Source organism: Halichoeres trimaculatus, unplaced genomic scaffold, assembly GCF_033239565.1.
Source record: "Halichoeres trimaculatus isolate MK-OKI-2021-1 unplaced genomic scaffold, fHalTri1.1 fHalTri1_scaffold_10, whole genome shotgun sequence".
Classification (NCBI taxonomy): Eukaryota; Metazoa; Chordata; class Actinopteri; order Labriformes; family Labridae; genus Halichoeres; species Halichoeres trimaculatus.
Genome location: NW_027437187.1, coordinates 35,350,878 through 35,374,974, shown reverse-complemented (window position 1 = coordinate 35,374,974; position 24,097 = coordinate 35,350,878). Strand labels below are relative to the sequence as shown.

At 37.8% G+C, this 24,097-nt stretch overlaps 1 protein-coding gene across 1 annotated transcript in view; it reads right to left on the bottom strand.

Annotated features, from left to right (window-relative positions):
* LOC141796692 (solute carrier family 23 member 2) overlaps positions 1 to 24,097 on the bottom strand; it is a 75,345-nt gene that overhangs the window by 46,565 nt on the left and 4,683 nt on the right. The window contains exons 2-3 of the mRNA XM_074677938.1: positions 17,170 to 17,322; positions 4,124 to 4,281 (exon numbers count right to left, since the gene is read on the bottom strand). Of these exons, the coding sequence (XP_074534039.1) occupies positions 4,124 to 4,281; positions 17,170 to 17,322 (311 nt within the window). The remainder of the gene's footprint in view (positions 1 to 4,123; positions 4,282 to 17,169; positions 17,323 to 24,097) is intronic.

The following is a 24,097-nucleotide window of genomic DNA, read 5'->3' as shown; positions in this document are numbered from 1 at the left end:
TTTTACAAATTTATGAAGTTTCAAAAATGATTTTTTGGCAATTTTTTTAATTTTTTTTTTTTTTTTTTCAAAATTTCTTTGATATTTTTGCAAAATCTGTTCCATCTTTTTTTAATATTTACAGGTTTTTAAAATTTTATTTTTGGACATCTAGCGCATTTATGAAATTTCAATTTCTTGTAATTTTTAGATATTTCAAATTAAAAAAAATTTTGAAAATTTTTCATTGCTAATTTGAGAAAGTCCATGTTTTTTTTTTGCAATTTTTTGAAATTTCCAAAATTTTTGATATTTTAGCAATTTTTTTAAATTTGCAAAGTTTCTTCCAACTTTAACCAATTACGGAATCTATTTATTTATTTATTTATTTATTTATTTATTTATTTATTACATTTACAGGTTTTTAAAATTTCATTTTTTGGACATATTTTTAAAATTTAAATAACTGCAAATTTTTGATAGTCGCAAAGTTTGTTCCACTTTTAACCAATTATGAAATTCAAATTTTAATAAATATTTACAGGTTTTTTAAAATTTCATTTTTTTGGACATTTTGCATATTTTTCAAATTTTAATATCTGAAATATATTCAGATTTATTATTTATATATACATATATATATATATACATATATATATATATATATATATATATATATATATATATATATATATATATATATATATATATATATATAATTTTTTTTGTTAATTTAAGAATTTCCACATTTTTGCAAATTTTGAAACTACAAAAAATGTTGAATTGTTGCAAAATAATAATGATAAAAATGAGAAAAAAATAATAATAACAACAAAATAAAAAAAACCTAAGATATCATATGTTCAATTGTGTTAATTTAATTTTTTTTTGTTTAGATAATTATTCTATTTAATGTTTTAAAGATTAATTTCCTTTTTTTCACTTTGCGTCTTTATTGTGAACATAAAGTAGATTATGTGGCTCCTGAGTGGCTTTAATCCATGTGAGCTGAGGCAAAATGGTTCCTATGAAAGTAAAGGTAGCACACCCTTGGAGCAGACTATGTGAAAAAACTGTATGATGATGATGATGATGATGTCTACTGACTTTATCAGGAGCCATATTTTCCCAAAAGTGCACATGATGTGATGTGACCTGTGCATGAGTTTCTGAGCCTCCGCTGCATTGCATCAAACACATTTCTGCACATGTTGGTCTGCGCCTTTGTGTTTTGATCCCTGCATTCTTTCATCGCACAAAGCTGCTGTTGAAAAGCAGCCGTGGTGTTGAAGGATGCAGTAAAAATAAAGATTAACTTACTTATTATTCAATGTCAAAGAGTTTTCTAGGATCAAACTTCTGTCCTTTTAAGCCGTTGCCAAACTGTGTAGGTGGAGAACTGAAACAAAAGCATTAGCTATTTGCTCAGGCTTAATGTTACGGCAGCGCTGAGGGGGCAGAGAGTATGTGTGGAGCCCTGCTATGTTTTGTGCTGTGCTCTGTGTGTGGGTGGCAGCTGCTCGGAGGTGAAGCACGCGGATTGCTGCATCGTTTCTGAAGGTTTTTTCCTCACAGAGCTCTAACTGCAGAGGACTTCACATCTCTGGCAGAAAAAAACAGTCAAAGAATGCAGCGTAAACTCAGATCATAAGACTCTGAGGAAATAGTTTCAGTTTCTTATCCTGAGGTGAAGCTCAAACCCGTCACACAGAGCCCAGCGGCGGGCTGACTCACAGTTTAACTGCATGTGAACCACCACAGGGTGTCTGCGTGAGCTGTATGTCAGGCTAGACAGAGAGACGCAGAATGGACGTGTAAATTCTTTGTTGCTTTACTTCTTCCCCCCGACGTTTCACCGAACAGCACCCAGCAATAGAAGACTGTAGTTCCTCCAGTGTCCACTTGAGGAGACGTCCAGTCAGAGCCCTGAATGAAAACTGGTTGATGTTTCTGCAGACACGCAGGACATGTTTACAGCCTTGGTTTGATTATATAAGCTAAGAGTTACATGATTACACATAATTAGGGGCGTGGCCGTTTGTCTGACAGGTGTGTGCGTTGGAGACAATCCCCAGGAGGCTAACGGCCTCAGCTCTGCCTCTTTGCCGATTCTGAGCTCAACAATCAGTTAGGTGGAGTCATCTCTAACTTCACAGAGAAAACGATGAGTGGTGCTGTGGTAACGTCTGCATCATCCTCAAAGTTAGCCTTCCTCTTCCATCATCAACCTCCCCAACTCATGACCAATGTCAGCCACAAGTTACGGGATAAAAACACCTGCATATCCAGTGTGGCATATCAAAGCTGACCAACAAAAACAATCACTTTTTTTGTGTATTTATAACAAAAATTTCAGTTTGAGAGACTTTCAACTAGGAGAGCTTAAACTATCTAACTTAATTATCAAACTATGTAATAAAATTCCAGTTTTGGCTGAAAAAAATTATCAAATTTTTGAATTTTCTAAATTGTTTACAAATTTGTGGTATTTCATTTTTATGATTTTTTTGTATTTTTGAAATCACATTTTTAAAAAAAAGTTTTTGTCAATTTTCGAATATACAAAGTTTGCAATTTTTTTATTGTATATATATATATATATATATATATATATATATATATATATATAAATATGTGTATATATATATATATATATATATATATATATATATATATATATATATATATATATATATATATATATATATATATATATATATATAATAAAAAATAGACAACACATTTTCAATTTTATAAATTATTATATTAATTTGAAAATCTTCTTGTTTGATTATCAATCAGTATCAAGTATGTATAGATTCTTATACACTCTGTAGTCTTTATTGTGAAGTTAAAGTTTGACTTCAAGCCAGGTGAGCTGAGGTAAATTGCTCCTATGAAAGTAGAGGTTGCAGACTCCTGCACCAGACCATGTGAAAAAGTTAAATGAAGACGATGCTGCTGCTAACTTTATCAGTAAACATAATTCTGTGTCGATGGATTTACTGAATTGCCAATCTGCCAGATAGTTAACATGCTTGTTTTGTGGCAAAACATAAGCAAACACCAAAAAATGATAAGTTTTAGCAATATCATTTATATCTGATTTACTATTCAAGTTTTCTTTTAAGAATTTAGATTTTTTTTTTGCATATTTATGTATATTTTCTCTGCAAATTCTTGAAATTTTTGCTAATTTTTGAAATTTTAAAAATTAAAAAGCCAAAATATAAGATAACTTTTTATTTTTTTGCATTTTTTTGATATTACAGATATTTTGAAAAATTAATTCCGAAAATATTTAGTCAAGATCTAGAACTCTTGCAAAGATTTCTAGATATGGAGTCAAAAAAATTCTAAATCTTAAGCTACAATTTCTGAATATTAAGCTAATATTCAGATTCACAGTCCGCCCACCTGAAGCACCAAATATTGAGAAATGAACGAAATACTTTTTAAATCTTAGATAAATATTTAGATTTAGCTAATTATTTAGAAATTTAAATGAAATATTTTGAATGTAAACCAAATGTTTAGAAATTAGCTAAATATTTAGAATCAAGACATTTATCTGTAACATTTATTCATTTTTGTATAGAATTTATATATAATATTGAACATTTAGAAAAACCTTCAACACAATATTTGACAAATAAATTTCACAAATATTTCACTAAATTTGCATAAAAAGTGATGTTTTGGGGCTTAATGTGGAGAAATGTTGTTATTATTTGTTGTGTGTGCAACTTTACAATCAGCGCCCCATAGAAACTTCTGGTCTCAAAAACATGAAGCGTTAAAATCTGCTGTTTCTCAAGTGTCCTCTTGAAGCTGGCTCTAGAAGTACCAGAAGTCACAAACACACCAAGCCAAAAAAAAGTTGTTTTAACAGCAGATAAAAACATATGTACAGCCTGGTTCAAAAACTGTCTCAGTCTGAATCTCTAAATCCACTATCTGCACACACCGTGCGGGGGGTGGGGGTTTCCTCCAGTTTAAACTGCCAATAAATCTGAAACAGCTCCATAAAAATCTGTAATAGAAGTTGTTAACACTGATGAAAAACATTCCCAGGGAACCTAAAGGTTTCCCCATCAGCAGATCTCCCTCTCCCCATGTTCACACAGACAGCCCCGACTGTTACCTGATGCCAAACGTGGTCTGCAGCAGCGTGCATAACCCAGAAACGAAGAAGATGGTGGAGATGAGCTGGCTTTTGGCGCTGTTGTTGTCCTTTATGCACAGAGGTTCAGCCAGGATCAGCGGGACGGCGATGATGCCCCCAAAGGCCAGGATGTAATGCTGCAGGGGAGGGAGTGGAGACGGTAAGACATTTTTCTTTTTTTTCTTAATTTCTAGTTTAACATGTAAATCTACAAGCCATGTAATGTCTTTATATATTGCAAGAGAAGAAAAGTAAAAGAAAAATTAGATACAAAACTTTTTATAGTTGCTGAGATGTTTGCATATCAATCACCGTAAGGTGTAAAACTTAAAGACAGAGTGACAAAGTTGAAACCAGCCAAATAAAGTTGCAGAGATCAGTTTCAAAAATCCTGCAAAATGATCAAAAATATTGCTCTATTTCTTATTGTTATTGTATTTACTGCGGCAGCTGTGACAAAAAAATTCCCCTCATGGGGGATCAATAAAAGAATATTCTAAATTCTATTCCATATCCTAGTGTATAAAAATCTAGACAAAGCTAAAACCTGGTGAATAATTACACAAACAAGGATTTCTTTTAAATGTATGAAATTGTAAATGTGATGTCTTTTTTTTAAAATAAATCTGCTAAAAATTCCAAAAGATTCTGAAGTTGAAAAATTGGAAGAAATAAAACACTTTTTTAAAGAATTTGCAGAAATTAAAAACAAAATCATTGCAAACATCTAAAATGAATTTAAGTTTCCAAAGATTGCTAATAGAAATCAAATAATTTTCAAAGTTGCAACATTCCAAAAAAGACTTAAAAAAAGAAAAAAAAAAATCCAAACACTTTTGAAATTTTAAAAAATTGAAAATAATAATTATAATAATGATGTAATAAATTTGCAAAAATTGTACATTTCTGAAATAGTACCTAAATTTGATAACAACAGTTTTGCTTAACCCAATTTTTGTTGTTTCTTAATGCATTGCCATATATCAAGTATATCATGTATACTAAGTCAGCACCCGTCAGTTCAATGAATTCATCCACACAGAAATTAAATCTGTAAAAAAAATAAAATAAATAGAATGAATTTCAAAGATATGAAAACATTCCAAGAAATTGAACTTTGAAAAATGTGCAAAATGTCAAAAAAAAAAAAAAAAAAACTGTAGATATTAGGGGGAAAAAATCAAAATTGGTTAAAATTAAATTTCTTTTCGCAAATTTCAAAAAATAATAATTACAAAAATATCAGAGATTTGGGAAATTCCCAAAATTAAAAAAAAAAAACATATCAAAACAATTTGCCAAAAAAAATTTTTTTTTAATATTTCAAAAAATTGTGAAATTTTAAAAAGTTATGAAATTAAATATATTTAAAAAAAAATGTAAACATTTTTGAAATTTTAAATATTTAGAAAAAGAAAAATATATCCTGGCTCCTCGCTTGGGCTTGAACCAGTGACCCTCTGATCACCAACCAAGTCCTGGCAGACTGCACCATATATTTTGATAAAATCACTCAACTAATTTTTCAAAAATGTTATTTCATTAATTTTTTAAAAACCCCAGGGTTCCGTTTTCCGTGACAGTGAGGAAGTCAAAGGTTTAAAATGGAGCAAGTTCCATGATAACACAACCTTCAGATTGATACTCAAGATACAGCGGTGGCCAAAATCCTTCGATTTCAGTTGTTTATGTTGGATGAAACTCGTGAAATATCTTCAGAGCCATCATGACGCTCAATAAACCACAGAATGGAGTTTTATAAGGAGATTCAGCTCATTTTCTCTATAAAAAGGATTATAAAAAAAGCTGGACTGGTCCCTTTGAATCCAGACTTCAGCCCCGTTCAGCAGATTTGAACTATTTGGTTGAGTTGTAAAACAGACGGATGAAGAAGGCAGATCCGTCAAACTTTTAAAGGAAAGTCTTTGTCTTGAGTCGCAGAAGTCATGGGATAATACTTGTGTTAAAGCTCTCGGGAAATAAACTGACTCTATGCCAGAGATGTGCAGCTGTAGCTGCTGCTCAAGGAGGACAAACCACGTAATAAAGTTAAAGTAGATAAAAACAGAAGCACTCACTTGGTCTGAGATTTCCTGTGCTCAGAGCAAACATCTGCATGCTTCAGGAACAGGATTTGGGAGGCAAAAAGGTCAACTTTTATTTATTTACTCCTGATTTGTTTAACGGTCTTGTGTCTCTGCATGCTAAAGGTTGAATTGCTGATATCAATCACCTCTGTGCTAGTGCGCAGGCTGTTCATAACACAGTCCACTTCATTTTATTACTACTTCCCATGTGTGTACGGTTGAAGGATTCAAAAACAGACACTGGACACATTATTGTTCAGGGATAAATCTGTGGTAATAAGAGTGAGACATTCAGCAGCTAACTGATTTAAACCAGGGGAATAAAACACACGGCTGTTAGCGTTTATGGGCCGATCGTAAAGCGAAGACGCTCTGAAAATGAACGCCTCACTTTAAGATGATGTGTTGTTTCATCCTTTACGGCACATCAGCGTTAAGCTGCTGCAGCTGTGATGGAAACATCAACAGTGCTGCATGTCTGACTCAATCAAACTCCAAGACAGATTGTCTGACGGGTCAAAGGTCAGAGCTCCTAACACAGGTGCAGCCTATCAGGCCGATCAGTCCACTAATTACTGTTTCAGCGCTTTATGTTCACACATTTGGAGAAAATATGTGCGTATATATCAACTTTAGTGACCCTTATGGAGAGTTAGAGCCTTCCACAGTCTGAAGGATGAAGACACAGAGGGTTGTCATCATTTACTTATCTCAGCGACAGCTCCTTTCGGCGCTATTATGATTCAAGACTAATGCGAACAACAACAAGGACAGTTTATCGACCAGTGACTAAAGTCTGTGTCACCGTTCAGGGACATTAGTCAGAGGAGACTCATCCAGCCTATCATTTTTAATCTCATGTATCCTGTGAGGAGAGTTTTTCAAATTGTTACTCCGTGTGAAAACAGATGATGAAGTCTGCCAAAGCAACTCATCAAAACACGTGTTTGTTCCCAGCAAAGGACGAGACAAATCACCGCTTCAGGCTCTGATGTCGCCATCAGTGTTAACTTTCCTCTGCACAAACTTTCAAAAACTTTTTACAGCTTTTCTTGAAATAGGGGAGACCGGGTATGGTTGTGACACTTTTGGCTCCAGCACCTCCAGCTCAATAAATTTTTAAGTCAGAGTTTTCGAGCTTTAAAGTTAAGTACCCGCATTTGTTTGTATTCCTCCTTGGAGAAGAAACCGAATCTCAACCCAGCCCAGGTTGAAAATTACAGGCCTGTCTCACTACTTCCTTTCCTGTCAAAAATACTCGAGGGGGCAGTCTATAACCAAGTCTCTGAGCACCAACTGAAAAAACAACAGCACACATGAGTTACATCATACTGTGGCTTGATGTGGATTGGTCAGAACGGTCGTCCAATCACCATCAGCTGATTGTGTCGAAGGTCCCACCTCTGAAATTAAATCCAAAGACCTGCAACCCATATAAACTAGTGAAATATTTCCATGGAGGATTCTTAATTGTCCATCTAGCGTGTCAGGTTATGCCCTCTGCGCTCTGTTTGTGAAAGACGCCTGGTGCTCCCAGCCCAGTGCGGCTCTAAATCTCTAGCCAGACTCTTCTCCTCTGTTGTTCCCAAATGGTGGAATGAACTACCTAACTCTATACGATCTGCAGAGTCCCTTTCTACTTTAAGAGATGTCTAAAGACTCGTCTGTTCAGGGAACACTTAGGCCCCTAATCTGACCCTTCTCCTCTTGGTCCTCAGGGGGAGAATGAGCCAGAGGGTCTCAGACTCAGCTCTTATTGATTTTTCTGCACTAAATACTGAATGTTGTTGAGGTTAAGGTTTATTGTTGCAGCATTTAATCGTGGTTTGTTGGCTAGATTCCTCTAACCCCCCCCCCCCCCCCCCCCCAAAAAAAAAATAATAAAAAAAATTAAATTAAAATAAAATAAAATAAATTAATTAACTAAATTAATAAATCTATCAATAAATACATAATAATAATAATAATAATAATAATAATAATAATAATAATAATAATAATAAATAAATAAATAAATAAATACCCCCCCCCAAAAAATAAATAAATAAATAAATAAAATAAAATAAAATAAAATAAATAAAATAAATAAAATAAATTCATTAAATAAATAAATAAATATATAAATACATAAACAAAATAAATTTAAAAAAATGGTATTTTCAATAATATAACTTGTAGCAATTCTTGCTTGGGGGATGGTTGTGACACTTTATAATGACCCCACTCCTGCCAGAAAGTGTTTAGCTAGCTGTATTAGCACAGTAGGCTGAAACTAGCATAGGAAAATTGCATTACATTTTGCCTAAGATACTACACTTTATTCTGATATAATTCAAATGGTTTTATCTGAAATAGTATAAGTACTAAACTAGTTATAGACTTAGTCAAAAAGTTTATAAATACTGATATGATCATATGACTCCTATCTTATCCCTGATTGGTGGAATTGGTGGAATTGGTGGGTTTACATCTCTCCCTATGTTACAACCATACCTGGTCTCCCCTGTATTTATAAAAGGCACAAATCAGGACAGCACCTGCAGAACAAAACTGACTTGGTATGATAGCACAAGCTAATCACTGGCATCTGACACATATGTGGTTAACATAAAGCTAGCTATCATCACTCTTTGTCCCGTGCTGCTCTCCAAGTTCCTGAAAGTGAGTGAAAGTCGAGCCAAGCTTCATCCTCATTTAGGAAAAAAAATTATCCGTTTGGTATTTTGTTTCACTTTGGTTGTGTTTTTCTTCCTCTGTGCTATGTCCGCTATAATAGCTGCTCAGGTTAGCATCTCCCACTCGTTATCATCGACACGCAAAGTAACTTGGACACTGGGCACTCTGTGATTGGCTGAAGTAACCACTCTTACTCTTTGCCTAGAAACACCTTGATACTCAAAACATCAACATACAGGCAGAGGAGGGGGTTGATGCAGACACAGACACTGACATGTAAAAAAGGCCCAGAGGAGACGATCTAGCAGGATTATTGCTGTAGAAGTTTGCAAGATTTTCCTAAAAAAAAAAAAATATATATATATATATATATATATATATATATATATATATATATATATATATATATATATATATATATATATAAACTGAGCTTAATAAAACCAGAGTTTGTGGTGGAGGTGTGTTTGGCTGATGTGTGTGGTATCTTTGTGTCGGTCCAGCCACAAAAGAAACAAGTTTCCAATCAGGAACTTTATGAATGGAGACGTAGATGTTTTTAACTGTCTGTAAATCTTTGCTTGGAGGTCACTCCTCGTGCACTTTAAGGTAACAGCTCAAAGCAGATGCCCTTTTCACCCCTGGCTGTCTTCTGAAAGACGGCTGACCCGGAGTCAGGGGAGTCGGACAGTGAGTGTGGGTGGGTGGGTGGGAGAGTGGGTTCAAAGGTGATCATATCTGGAAAAACAAGTCAGTCATTGGGAGAATTATACGGTGCTTCAAATGAAATGCAGGATGAAGACAGGCAATTACTCAGTGCTGTCTGAGCATGGCACTGCCAGCGCTCTGACTCAAACATAAAGCTGATAAAACTCTTCTGAATCCTCAGCTAACTCGTCTCCCCCTCAAACAACAAAGTGCCTAAACTCCTCAATAAGTCTGAGTGACGTATGCTTTCTCCAGCAACGAAATGAGATTCCTAAGAAAGCAGCACCTCCCAACACCTAACAGTACATTTCCTGCTTGTGATGGATGGTTAGTGGCTATATAAAAACAGCAGGGTGATAAGAAAGGGAGAAAAGGGCTGCGTAAATTAGAGGTTGGAGAAATGATCTGATCCCAGTGGATCAGCTGTGAAAGTTTAGCCCTGCAAAGAATGAATAACAAGATGACTCTCTTGGGTGGAGGACGACCTCTTCTCCCTTTCTCCAGTTTCTTCACAATTTAAACTCTAAGAACTGGGTTACGCCGATCCATCACATATTAACACCTGGATTTGTTTATTTTAAAAGGTTAAAGCCAGGGCTAACATCGCAAAAAAAATGTGCTCTTTAAACTGTTTTGAACTACTGCAAGAAAAAGACACAACCTCAAGGGAAGAGCACTACTCGAAATGATTCAACGTCAACACTTGTGCTTGTCGGTACCAGAATTACTCAAATCCAAGGTTAAAGAAGGGTCATTGCACTTGTTGGGTCTTTATTCTGTCCCTCTGGTGCCCCCGTAGACTCTTTAGCCTTCTGGAGGCCTGCTGAGGGCAGAGCAATGGGCAGACATTAGTGTTTGAGGCCCGTAGATTTCTTTAAATTTTTATCTTAAAAAAGTAGTCACAATAAAAACAATTAAAGCTGCAAGCGGCGATGAACAGGCCAGTCGGAGCATGTCCTAGCTGCCACATGTGCTCCCTTAATGCTTGCCAATAGGAGCATGTCCTAGCTGACACATGAGCAGCAAACTGCGGCTCAGCCAAAGGCAAGAGGTCTGTGCATGATGGTTATGCCCCTAACATTGATGCCTGTAGCTCAAAGTAGCTGCAGGCTGCAGACTTAAGCCCCTGGGTGGCGCTCTGGGGCATTAATGCTAGCGCAAGCAGTAATAGAAATACACTCAGGCTGTGACACTGAACCTCTGTGTGCCTTCTGGCTCTGATCCAACACTGTACTAGTTAGCTATTTAGATTTTAATGAAGCAGCCAAAATGGTGAACTTTGACGGTCATTTGTGGCCACGCCCATTGACGAAGCAAAAATCCATTTGGTACTTAACATTGTCAGTGTGTGTAGTGTACACAAGCCAAGTTTGGAGTTGATTTGATGAAAACTCTAGGAACTGTTCGTTCAAATATGTACCTTATGAACGCAATTTTCCAAATTTCAGGCCATTGCCATTAGGGGGCGCTGTACTTTCTAGGAAAAGTAATGAAATGGCTGCGTCCGGGGCGCGGACTGAACATGTGTGTCTGTTTTGGTGCAGATCGGACAAAGTTGAATATTTCCGAACTTTGAGCCGATGTCGTGGCTACACCGAAAAAAATTATGAAAATTGAATTATGATTATTGATCTTCAGTGAGGGAAGTGAACTCAGGCCAAGTTTGGAGTTGATAAATCAAAAAGCTAGGACTAGTCCATTCAAATATGTAGCCCAAAATCGCTAAATTACGATGTTTGGGGCCAAAGAGCAAAGTTCGTGTTCGGAAATCACGAAAGTCACAAGAGACTTTTTTGTAGGGCTGGCCATGCTTGTTATGCACACCGAATTGCCAAAGACAATGCATTTTTGTGCAAGTTGCTGATTCACAAATTTTTTCGGGCATTCGAATTTTGGGGCTAGGCGCGTTCATGTTTTTTCCAAGTAAAAGTCACGCAATTTGGGGTTAAAGGTGCACACGGAAGAAGAAGAAGAATCGCAAGGGTTTCAATAGGGCTTCGCCCCGGATTCTCGGGGCTCAGGCCCTAATTATAGTCTCATTAACAGTCTCAATTTGGGATGGGTATCCTTTCAAGTTGATCAATTCCTGATTTCAATCCCATGATTTTTGGAGAGACAGGACATGATACCTTGTGATAGAAGATGTTTTTCTCTAAAAACAAGTCTCCCAAAACCTAAAAAACACACTCTCCCTGCTCTGAAACATCTTTAAATGATTAATCTTCTATTTATTTACATAACACAAGTTATTCAAACATCATAAACAGATCTTTAACTTAGTACTTAGTGGTCCAAACCAAAATGATCGGTGTAAAACCTCCCTGTCCCCTGTTCTGGACCAAACAGCCAGATCTTGGTCCGCCTAAAAGAGGTGGTCTCAAACAGTCTGGTTCATGTCCAGTGTGAAAGCATTAGCTTGAAAGTTTCAGGCCTTTGTACTACTGACAAGAAATGAAGACTTGATTATTGAAAAAGGAAAACCATCGCCAAAATAAATAAGCCATAGAAGCACACGGGAGAGGAGGAGATGGATTATCTGAAAAATGTCTGCATGAAAGAAAGAAGTAAGGAGAGGACAGAGAGATCTTTCTGCTTGCTAGGCCAAGGGACCAATCAATGTGGACTACAGAGACTCAAAGCAAATAATTGATGTTGGTGCACAAAGGTTCGTGCCGTGAGGTCTGTGGGTGCGTTTGCACTGATGACAGGGTGGAACTGTAACAGACCGAACCAAATGAAACCTTGGTCCAGACTTTTAGGTGTTGAAACATCGAAAGTATGGGGGACTTCTTGGTCCGAGTGAAAACTGACCTAAACATAAAGATATAAAAAAAAATGATTGTATTACGGCTGAAATACACCAGCTGCATATGCAGTCCTTCTCCACTACTTCCCAGCACAGGATCAGATCAGTTTCCATCAAGTCAATGAGTGGACTCACACTGGATCCACTCCGTTGAGGTCTGGCTGCGTGCCTGGTCTAGAAGGTCGAAAGTGCTAAAAGTCGCTGTTCATTGGCTTGAGGCTGGCTGCAGAAAGATCTGAAACGATGTACACACCCTGCCAAAAACAAATCTAAAAACACTTTTACAGCCTGGTTCAAATAACGGTTTGGGTATCAACACATTCTGTACGATGGATGACTTTCTTTGTAACTCAGTGGTTTAGAAGATACTAGGATCGTTTGATCGTCCAATCAGAGACACAGCTCATTGTAGCTGTTAGAAAGGAAGCAAACGCCCGCATCTTATCATTTCAATTCAATGTGGTCGAGTCCACAGATTGGCTTCATTTCATGGCATCAGGACCAGATGAGTGACATCATGGAGACTACGTCCATACTTTATACAGTCTATTTTACGTGCTTTTTTTTTACATGAGACCATGTGAAACAGTTAAATGTTGATGAAAATGTCTACAGACTGTATCACGCGAGTCAAAGAGAAACATTTCACCTTCTGCTGGAGAAAAGTGGAAACGTTTTCCCAATCCAGTTTGAAAACATAGACTGAAATGAAGAATATGAATTTGAAAAATAAAAAATCTTTATTCATCTTTTTTTTTTTTTTTTACAATGAATCCTGATTTTACGACGGCGTATTAGCGCCACTAAGATATAAAAAACATAAATACATTTTTGAGAAAAAAACTCAAAATTTTCGAGTTTCTAAAGTCGCAACTTTACGACTTTAGAAACTCAAAAATTTGCAGGTTCATTAAGTGGAAAATGTATAACTTAATAAACCAGTAAATTTGCGAGTTAAAAAGCTACAAATTTACCACCTTGTAAAGTCCTAAATGTACTGGTTTATGCCAAGTCCCGGGTGTTAGTTGATGCACAGGCATAGGGGATACCAGGCTTGAGAGATGCAGATAAGCTGAAAAAAGCTAAGTTGAAAAAATTGTAAAATTGAAGGTTGTTTTGTTACAGATATGAGAGATCTCAGATGTTTTCATGTATCTTTGCACAATCTGTTTGTTCATCTGTGATCTACTAAGAAGTCAGAGTGGACTGTAAACTGTAATCGATTGCTCTGGTCTCCGCTGCAGAAGTGCGAGATTGCCTGTTTACTTTTTTTCATTCCTTTAATAAAATGCTCCTGAGGAGGAAAGTTCAACGACTCGCTTTTCCGTTCATGTCCTGTTGAACCACACACCCCATCTGTGTAGCTCGGAGATGTAACCATCTATATGTTTGCAATAGTTTGCAATTTCGTTGTACTTGTTGCAATGACTAATAAAGTTCTATTCTATATTCCCGTGTCCACCCGCTGCGTTGAACTTCTTGTAGGATAAACGCAAACACCTCCTCAAGTCCAGTGTGCTGCTTCGTTCAGAGCCCGACTGCCCATAAGAATGCGATGACTCTGGGCTAAAACCAGTAGTATCTCCTTATTGCTGAGATCAACTCCAAAAATTTTTTTGGAAAAAAGTCTAAATTGCAAATTTTTGAGTTTCTGAAGTCGTAAATTCGCGACTTTAGAAACTCGAAAATTCTGATTTTTTTTCTTGATTTTTTTTTTTTTTAAATTTCTTTAGTGGCCCTAATACGCCGTTGTATGATTTTGATATTGTCAAAGAAAAAAAGTCCAGATAAATCGTTTTTTCCGATTTTTGCTCCCACCCCTACAGTTGATGGTAATATGCAACCATCCTAATTTTGCTAGATGCTGGAGCTGTGATCAGTTAGGAGACAGGAAGTAGTGTAGTAATTACCTAAAAAACCCAGTGATTTTTAAAATAAAACAAACTGTGTCAACACCAGATGGTATTTAGCTCGACTACAACAACAAACCAACATAATGAGCAGAGCCAGACCAGAAGTCAACAGGTCTGAGGTTTGACAGCCCAACATGAATGAAGAGAGGTTTATCAATGGACTCTCCTGGTGGGTGTTTTTTATTTATTTTTTTTTAGAAGTTACAGCTTTCTCTTTAAGAGATTCATCTTCTTCCTTTTCTGTCACAGTTTTTTTTTTTAAAAAAAAACCCTTCAGATTCTCCTCTCCAAGCCATCTAACTCAGAGCATAACTCTCCTGTGACTACATTCAGCTGAATCATGAAATGGTACCTCATAACTCGCTGTGGATAAGCACAAACAGCTGTGACTTACACCGAGTCGACGATTCAGTCTGAACCTGTTGTTAAACCTGACCTGCTCTGATACAGCTTTCCTCAACACGGCTGTAAATCCAGCGTCCTAATCCTCCGCTGGAGGGTTTCTCATGTTCTGTACTTTGAGAAGGCTTCCTGCACGGGAATGTTTCAAATCCAGAGGTTATTTTTAATGTGGAGGTCAATGTATAGGAAGAGCGGTGAAACAAGCCGTCCCACTCACTGGTGCTTGAGCTTATGTAAGAAAATTAAATGCCAGGAGGTCGAACATTTGTATTCAGTGAAGTGCCTCAACCAGGTAGAAAGTGAGACTCAGAAATGTTGTTTTTGTCATATTTATGAGCTTTAAAGCAGGAATGTCCTCCTCGCTGTCCTCAGCCATTACCTTTAAATTTGTTAAACTCACCTTGGGGTTTCAAAAATAATGAGCGCTCAAAAATTAACGGTGTGCTGTTAAAGAAATGAGCTACGAAGACCAAATTGTCTTCATACCAGGTGGTAAACTTTGCGCTGAGGTTTGTACCACTAGAAACTGAATTTAAAAACATGATTTCAGTTTAGCGAGGCATGACAATCAAGTCTTTCCTGATTAACTCTTCCTCACATCCTAGAAGACTTAATAGTCGTGCCATGCTGAGCTTTAATTCATTTTTTAATACTTTTGAATTTAAAGGTAGGGTCTGGGTTAGGGTAAGCCCATTTAAACTGGGCTCCTCCTCCTTGGCTCAGTGCCAGCTGCAGCACACACCCACAGCCTCTGACCATGATTACCTGAACACACTCTCTGGCCCAGCAACCACCTATAGCATCACGTTTCTACGTGGGAGAGACTGGAGAGCCCTGCACCTGACTTAGCATGTTAGCACAAGCTAATCATGGGAATTTGACACATACCTGGTTAACGGAAAGCTAACTTGTGTCACTTCATGGTTTTTTTTGACAGTCAGCGGGCAGGCCCAGCCATCGATATTGTTTCCCTGGATGTGATTGGCTACAGTCTTTATATCATATGGTTGGCTATGGTCTTTTGGCCGGAGAAAGTAAACAAGAAAGGACAGTGAAACATCAAATTCTCCTCCAAGATTCAAGAAGAATGGAAATGGCTGTTAAATCACCTCACGTAAGTTATTTGACTTAAAGCTATGGCGTACAATTTGGAAGCTTTGTACATCTTAATAATACCGTTTATATGGCTGTAATGGCGTGTACCCAGAGAGCAATTTAAACACACAGCTGTCACTCAATGCTCATGACTGCATTATCATCCATGGACACTTACCAGACTGTGACATACCAGGATGTAAAGATGTGTCAATAAGTTAGAAAACCTCTCAAACCAAAAAAAAAGCACAAAGACTGCTGAGTCTGAGACCAGGTTAATTATAAAAGAACCAGAAAACTATGTCCAGAATTATTTCCCTGAAGATGTTGCTGGTGTTTCAGTGTAAAGTGTGACCCTGTTAACTGGAGACTCTCTACCATTAAACACTGATACAGAGAGTCACCTTTTTGGCTAGCATGGTTGCTATTAACTTTAAAATACCGGTTGCTCTGTGACGGTTAAAACTTGATAGACGTTGCCTCTGTTGCATAGTATAGTTTTTAAAAACTGACCACAGAACAACCAAACATTTTTATGCTGATGACAGGTTGAATTCAGTGTTTAAAAAACGCAGCCAAGATATGTGCGCATCTTTATGGTGATGTAGACTGATAATCCCTTGATAGAGGCACATATGAGACGATTAAGCAGGATTATCCCTGTAAAAGTTGACTTTTTTATTTTTTTATTTTTATTTCTTTTAGGAAAATCCTCCTGGCCCAACCTTTATAGAATTTAAAGAAGTTGCGTTTTGGTTTACAACAAAAAAGAAAAAAAAGATAAAACAAAACCGTGTCTGAGCAAAAAATACAGTTTCAAAACATTAAATTATATTTTGAATCCTGCTTTTCAAGTTCAATTTAATAATAAAAATTCAGTTTTTAGTGGCACAGATCTCAGCCCATACTAAACGTGTGTATTCCTGATGTGAAGATCAGCTTTTCTGAGCTGGTGAGCAAATTCACAAAGAACTCATCTGCAGTGAGTTTATACTTCAACAGCTGAGGCTGCTGCTTGGTCTCAAACAGCTTTAATCACCTGGTGTTTCCTGCCTACTATAACACAACATTTATTTAAAGAGGAGGTTTGCTTTAAGCATGGATATGAGGTGACGATGCTGGATGTTCGGAATCAACATGTGCCTGAAAACCGATCAATCAGAAAGCTGCAGAGTCCAAGAACTCCATCAATCTGAAGGTGTGGCAACACCACCATCATCCACCCTCAGAACTCCCACTCCCTGTGTGTTTCGCAAACTCCTGCTGACAAGAAACCCAAGAAAACTTTTTCTTTGATTAAGTGTGAAAAGCTCCTGCAATGTGCAGAGGTTAATTTACCTGAAAGCCCAGCAGAATACAGAGGTACCATGGCGGCCTGTCATTGAGGGAGTAGACCAGATCTGCACTGTGGTCCACATTGTCCTCCAGCGTCTCCGTGTGTGGCTCCTCTGTCTCATCCGTCATCTGAGGCCGCTCATCGCTGTCTCTGACCTGAGATCAGGAACAGAAAAGAAAATACCCTTCAAGTCCCCACACAACCTCAAACAACACTTCATATTTTCCTTCAAATTCTTGGTCGGATTCCACACAAACTATTTTGACACAGACTCCCTACGCTAACCGTCAGATAACACACCCATCAATGTATCAATCAGGGCTGAGCTGCACATACCAGAGACGATCACACAGCCAGCGGTACCATCCCAGCTTTGTTTGGTCTTTGAAAACCAGGAAAAGCTCTGAGGACTGAATCCCTCTATCATCACATCAGAACAGAGCTGATACTGCAGCTTAGCGCAGATGAAAGACTTTAAGCAGTGAGCATACGCCGTGGAGTTCAGGTGAGTTATGGCGTGTTGGGCGTCCATGTGGGTGATAGTGTAGAGCAGATGGGATGATCGGGAGGATGATAGAAGACATAATTATCTGGACTGATCTGGTCTTGTTGCAAAGCATTCCTATGGCAGTGAGATCAGGAGATTTAGCAGAGCTCTGGCATTTATTAGATAACTAATCAGTTTCATTAAATAGAGATATCAGACCTGGACGAACAGATACAGAGTGTCCAGAGCTCAAAGGTGAATATTTGGGCCATAAACTAAAATCTGGTGGTCTTCTTGATGTTTCTGTGCTGTGTGTGGGTTTCACTGTGGAATAAACATAAATAGAATATAATAAAATAGAATGTACTTTTTTAATCCCTGAAAGAGAGATTCAGAGCCACAGCAGCAGTGCAAGAAAGTAGATGGAGCAAAACATTCAATAACATATCTTATTGGAGATAGATCTTAGTTTCCCAATGACGATGGATGGAAGGACAGGTCAATGTCGTCACCTCTTAGCTCTCCCAACAACACCACCACGTTGACCCCACCTACTTCTCCTCAGCTCACAGGGAACACCAGGCCCAGCACCAGTTAGCATCGACATGCTACAGGCTGCTAACAAATAAAATCTTGTGTGTAAACAACACCTGACTATGGTAGGATTATATGATCTCCGTACGGACCGAGGGAAAAAACAAAAACAAAACATCACTACCACTGCAAACGTAACCAGTTTGGTGTCAATGGACAACAAATGAGACATAAATAGTCAAGACAGGCTCCAAATACAAAGGAAGCTACTGGAAGAACCACCGTAATGGTCATTTTGACCATTAAGAATTTATTTTCTGTAAAAAAAATACAGTCACGAGGGTCACTAACTTTCTTAGAAGTTTGTTAATGTGCCTTTTGTGTATTTATTTGTATTTGTTTGTTCATAAGCTCCTATGATGCATAGTTTTTGATACACAGCTACGCAGTGCTACGCGGTCATCTGCATTGTCCACTTTATTCTGAGTTTCGAGTATATATTACATTATATATTTGTTTTATTTTAATTGTAATGTCTATTTTAATTGTCTTTACTGATTTCCCATTAATTTGAAGTATAATACATGTGTTTGGGTAGTTGTGGATGGATTTAGGGGGTATTTAAGGTAAAAGTTCGACTTACACAAAATATCGGGTTACGACGCGTCTTAGGAATGGAACTCGTGCGTAACCCGAGGACCGCCTGTGATTGGATACATTTAGCGCTTTTGCATGTAGTATTAAGTCTGTTTGTTCTGTTGGGTCTGTTTTGTAGGAAGCTACTTTGATTTTCAGTTTCAAAAAAGCAAAACTACAGCTGAAGTTTTTCTTGTTTTGTTTTTGATTTTTTTTTTTGCCTGTATTATAAATGTAAAAAAAAAGGAAACAACTAAACAAACAAAAAAAAAAAAAAAAAAAAAAAAAACATGGAAACACCCGAACACTTTAGTATGCAACAAGATTGCCGGATAAAGTATTAAACAGCAATCCCTGTTGAAGATACAGGAACAATACAATAACATATAAGTTAAATTAAAGGGAAATAAAATATCTACGAAAAAAAATATCAAGGGAAGAAAATGGTTATTAGATTTAGATAGGAGCTCTTTTAAGCATATACATACAAAACCCAAAATTTATATTGTTTATGGATAATAAATGTGGAAAGAATTTACTTTAATTTAATTTACTACTTTATTTTTGCAGCTGATGGAAAAATCACTTCCATGTCATCCACATATGGTTTAAAGAAAGTTATTTAGTAGTTTATATGGGCTTTAATGAAAATGAGGGGTGACAAGATTTAACAACGTTTTTTTCACATCACTTTATTCGATTTCACAAACGTCTAATGTTAGTGTTGTTGTATTGTAGTTGTAATGCTGACTCATCCCAGTAGATGGCGGTAATTCATCTAAGCCCATCACCCACATACACAAACAGCATAAACGCAGTGCATTGTGGGAAACAGTATGACAGGTGAACTGGTCTGTTGCACCCTGAGATATTACTTTACAGATTACTTTTTCATCATAATTTCATGTAAATTAACATGTTAAAGCTGCAGCCCTGGTTGAAACCAACATTTAGTCCTGTCCCTGAAATCATCAGATGGCCCCCAGCCACAGGGATACACTAATCCAAAAACCATTAGACAAAAAGAACAGAAGAAAGGCCGATAATCCTTAACTCAGTAGAAAAAGAGCGAATATCCTCTGTGTTCCCTGAATTAATCTGCCTCCACTGATCCTGTCGCTGTCCTGGTTTAGTCACTTTAGGGGTCTTCTTCAAAGAAAACAGATCAAACGTTGTCTGTTTGTATAGTGTTCCTTAAAATTCAACCTCTTTTTTTGTTTATATCTTTACACTTGAGGCTGACATATGCATCTGTAAATACTTTTTGATTCAGGAAGGTATTTCCTGAACCACCCAGGTCTACGGCCAGGGACCGTCTTTAAACAGTTCAGCTTCATCTGGAGTCAAACCACCGGGGACAAATCAGTTTCTGCCTGGTTGTACAAACACTTCTGAGGATATGATGAAGTTTGCATGTTTAGGTTTCCTATGGTGGAGGTGTTCATGAGCGGAGCTCGAATGCAAAGAGGTCACCCCCCCCCTCATACAACAGCCCACATGGGACGGATCGATTTACGATGGGTCGGTCACTCCTCAAACCTTCAGGAAGAGATTTCTGTTTGATGCGTTGGAAAGTGTTTGAAAGGGGCCAGAGGTATTCATGGAGGTGGTCTAAGGAGATCCATAAGGGACATAGATTTTAAAGAGTGAGCAGAAATTTCCACAAAAAGAAAGATCCCTGCCTCCAAATATTACAAACCCAATCCCAATGAAGTTGGGAGGTTGTAAAAAAAAAAAAGGAAATAAAAACAGAATACAATGATTTGCAAATCCTCTTTGACCTATATTCAGTTGAATACACCACAAAGACAATATATCTAATGTTCAAACTGATCAACTTTATTGTTTTTGTACAAATATTTGCTTGTTTGCAACACGTTTTAAGAAAGCTGGGACAGGGGCAATGAAAGACTGAGAAAGTTGATGAGTGCTCAAAGAACACCTGTTTGGATGTTTCCACAGGTGAACAGGTTAATTGGAAACAGGCGAGTGTCATGGTTGGGTATAAAAGGAGCATCTCCAAAAGGCTCAGCTGTTCACAAGCAAAGATGGGGCACAGATCACTACTTTGTGAACAAACAGTCCAACAGTTTGAGAACACGGTTTTTCAACGTTCAGTTACAAGAAATTTAGGGATTCCACCATCTACAGCCCGTATCATACCATCCAAGACAGTGGTCACCAACCTTTTTGAGCCCAAGATGTCTAAACCCAACCGGCGTGACTGCTCTACCTATTGAAGGCTTGAGGAAAAATAGAGAACACTTTATGTATTTTCAGTTTGAAAGAGCCTAGATGTACGAATTGTAACCAAGTCCCTCGCATTTAAGTGTAAAAGCTGTTTTGCTTAGACTGAAACTCTTTGGATGTTATAACTTTTTCCTTTTACATTATGAGAAATTGGAACTAGTGAGATGGCTGTGATTGAATATGTCAGTGAGGGCCTTGTAGTCTGGCTCATAGCTACAAACAGCCACTCAGAGACAGTCAATAAGGTGGCTGACAATAAGATAGCTCCTGTACTTTTATTTGTCAGCATGTGACTCTGTGTCTATCAAATTAATATGGAGATTAATTGAGTAATAAGGAATGTTGGACACAGCATTTTCATTAAATATGTTCTTTCAATTACTGCTTTAAACATCACTTTTGTAGTAATTCAAAGGTTTTTCTTATCAATTTTGTCTTAAAAGCTCTGCTTTAAACGTCCCATATTATGCAACAATCACTTTTTAAGTCGTTTAGTGAAATTTGTGGGTCTTTGTCTTTCCTCCCAGCCCACAAAATGTAATATTTAATGACAAAACCTGTACTTAGTAGAGCTTGTGAATGTAAAATCCTGACCTAAAACGGGCAGTTTGGAATTTCCGGGGTTTGCCAACATCAGCGATTCCCTTTTTTGACCAATCAGGAGAAAGTCTGACCTGATTGGTCCACCGGAGCCGATCGCAATCAACCGGTCGATCGTGATCGACATGTTGGCAACCCCTGGTCTACGCTAATACCCGTATATTTTTCTTGACAATATAAATTTATCATTTCCACTAATCATAATTTGTTCATTTTTTTCCCCATATCTTCATGAATATCATTATCGCAAATTTCTTTAAAGGGGACATATCATGCTTGTTTCTCCTTTTCACTATGCCAGACTAGGATGCCTGTAAAGCATTTCTGCCCTCAAGTACAAGTCATTTAGTTCCTTCATTGCCCCACAATAGCGTTCTCAATATCCTCAGTTTAGGCCATTCTGAAGATCTCGTTGAAACGCTCCGTTTGGAGAATGACCTCCAGTAACCTCGCAACGTCACAGCCCTTTGTGCTCTGATTGGTCAGTTCTATCAGAGGGGCGGAGGGGGTAGAGCCAGGGGGCGGTTTTTGCAGCATGGCTGTATTTACTAAATCGCCACATTGGATGGGGCAGACCGAGCGAGTTTGCTGTTTGCCAAAACTTCAGCGTAAGGCATTGATAGCACTAATAAAATGGCAGAGTGTAGGATACGTCCTTTTGTATTGGACCCCGAGTCAGACCCGGACGGTTCTGCAGCTCAGGAGGAAGAAAATCCACCTGGACACAGATCATCTCAGGACGCTTCAGTGTGGTGAGTCAGACCGGTACTGTAACATGTATAGTTTATACGTGGAAATATAGGCAGACTTCACCAATAAACTATTTCTATAACAGGGCTCCATCCTGCTCCTTCACTTTTCTCTGTCTGTTTTATCCATCATGCTGAAAGTGTAGTCTAAAGATCGCCTCTACCGTCAGTTCCTCACTATGTTATCACCGCAGCATTATTGTGGTCCAGGTTCACAGTGCATGTCAGAACAAGCATGCAAATATCACAGTCTCACAAGTATTACAACGTCTGCTAAAACTACAGTGTTTCAACTGCTTATTCACCATGTAAAGCCAAGCTGCTCAGCAGAGCAGAGTCCCTGCATCCAGCATCTCAGGGGGGATACTCGGCTCTTGGTGGGTGTGTCCCTCGGTGGCGGTTGTGTGACTAACTGACATCACAGAGGAGGAGCTGCTTTATCAGATTACTCCAATAAAAAGAAAGGATCCTCGTGTCGTCACAACGGTCGAAATCTCGCGGCCAACTGGCAATGACCTATTTTCAGAGGCATCAAATCTCGTTCTAGGATATCAGAAAAAATACAATATCTAATTTTTTGAAAATTCAGGGAGTGTAAGATCTTGTTTTCAAATTTATTATATCATATGTAAGTGTTAAATCAGGGATCAGCATGATATGTCCCCTTTAAAATATCTCAGTATAATTTTGAGGCTGTATCCCCCACCTTTAGTCCTTTATACAATCAGAAGATTCAAAGAATCTGGAGAATTTCTGCACATAAGCAGCAAGGCAGAAAACTAACTTTGAATACCCATGACCTTCAATCCCTCAGGCGACCCTGCATGAAATACCAACGTCATCATGTGAAGGATCTTACGGCGTGGGCTCAGGAACGCTTTGAAACCACTGTCAGTTAACACACAAAGTCGTTACATCTACAAGTGCAAGTTAAAACTGGACCATGCAAAGCAAAAGCCGTTTATCAACAACATCCAGAAACTTATTTTATAAGCTGGGTTGGAAAAAAAGTTGAGCTGTCAGATACCATGAATAAATCTTAAAAACTGACTCACATGTGATGTGTATTTTTTGGGAAAATATGGCTCGTGATGAAGTCTGTACATCATCATTCAACGCTCAATCCTTTGGCAATACTGAAAACTATTAAAGCACAAGACATCACCCAGACTCTGCAGCCGCGTTTCTGAGACTACAACCCTGAAGCCATTCATCGTTTTTATTGCATCCTTCACTCCAGGGACTCATGAGGTGTGACCCATGAACCCACCTGCCTTCTGTGATTTACTCTCATGTCAGAGCTCTCAGTGGGGAATGTGCGGGGCTCAGAAATGTGTGATTACACGGACGTCTGCCTCCATCTAGTGGTTTCCCTCTGACAGCTCCAGGAAAACACAGCAGTGAACGGCTCCTCATAACTTGTTTGTCTCTGAATACATGAAACGATTTCCAAAGAGTGCGTCTGACCCAGAAACACAGTCACCAGCTTTAAAGCGTAACCAAGGAAAGTCCAGCGCTCTGTAATAAGAGATAAAGGCCGTGTAGAGAGGAAGAGCTTTTGTTCCTCATGAAGGTGGTCTCTGTTTTTGAAGTTCAGCCTCCGTCCTGAGCCGATACCTGAGACTCTGAATGGACTTCTTCTGAACAGACAAACAAAAGCTCTCTTATGTGAAT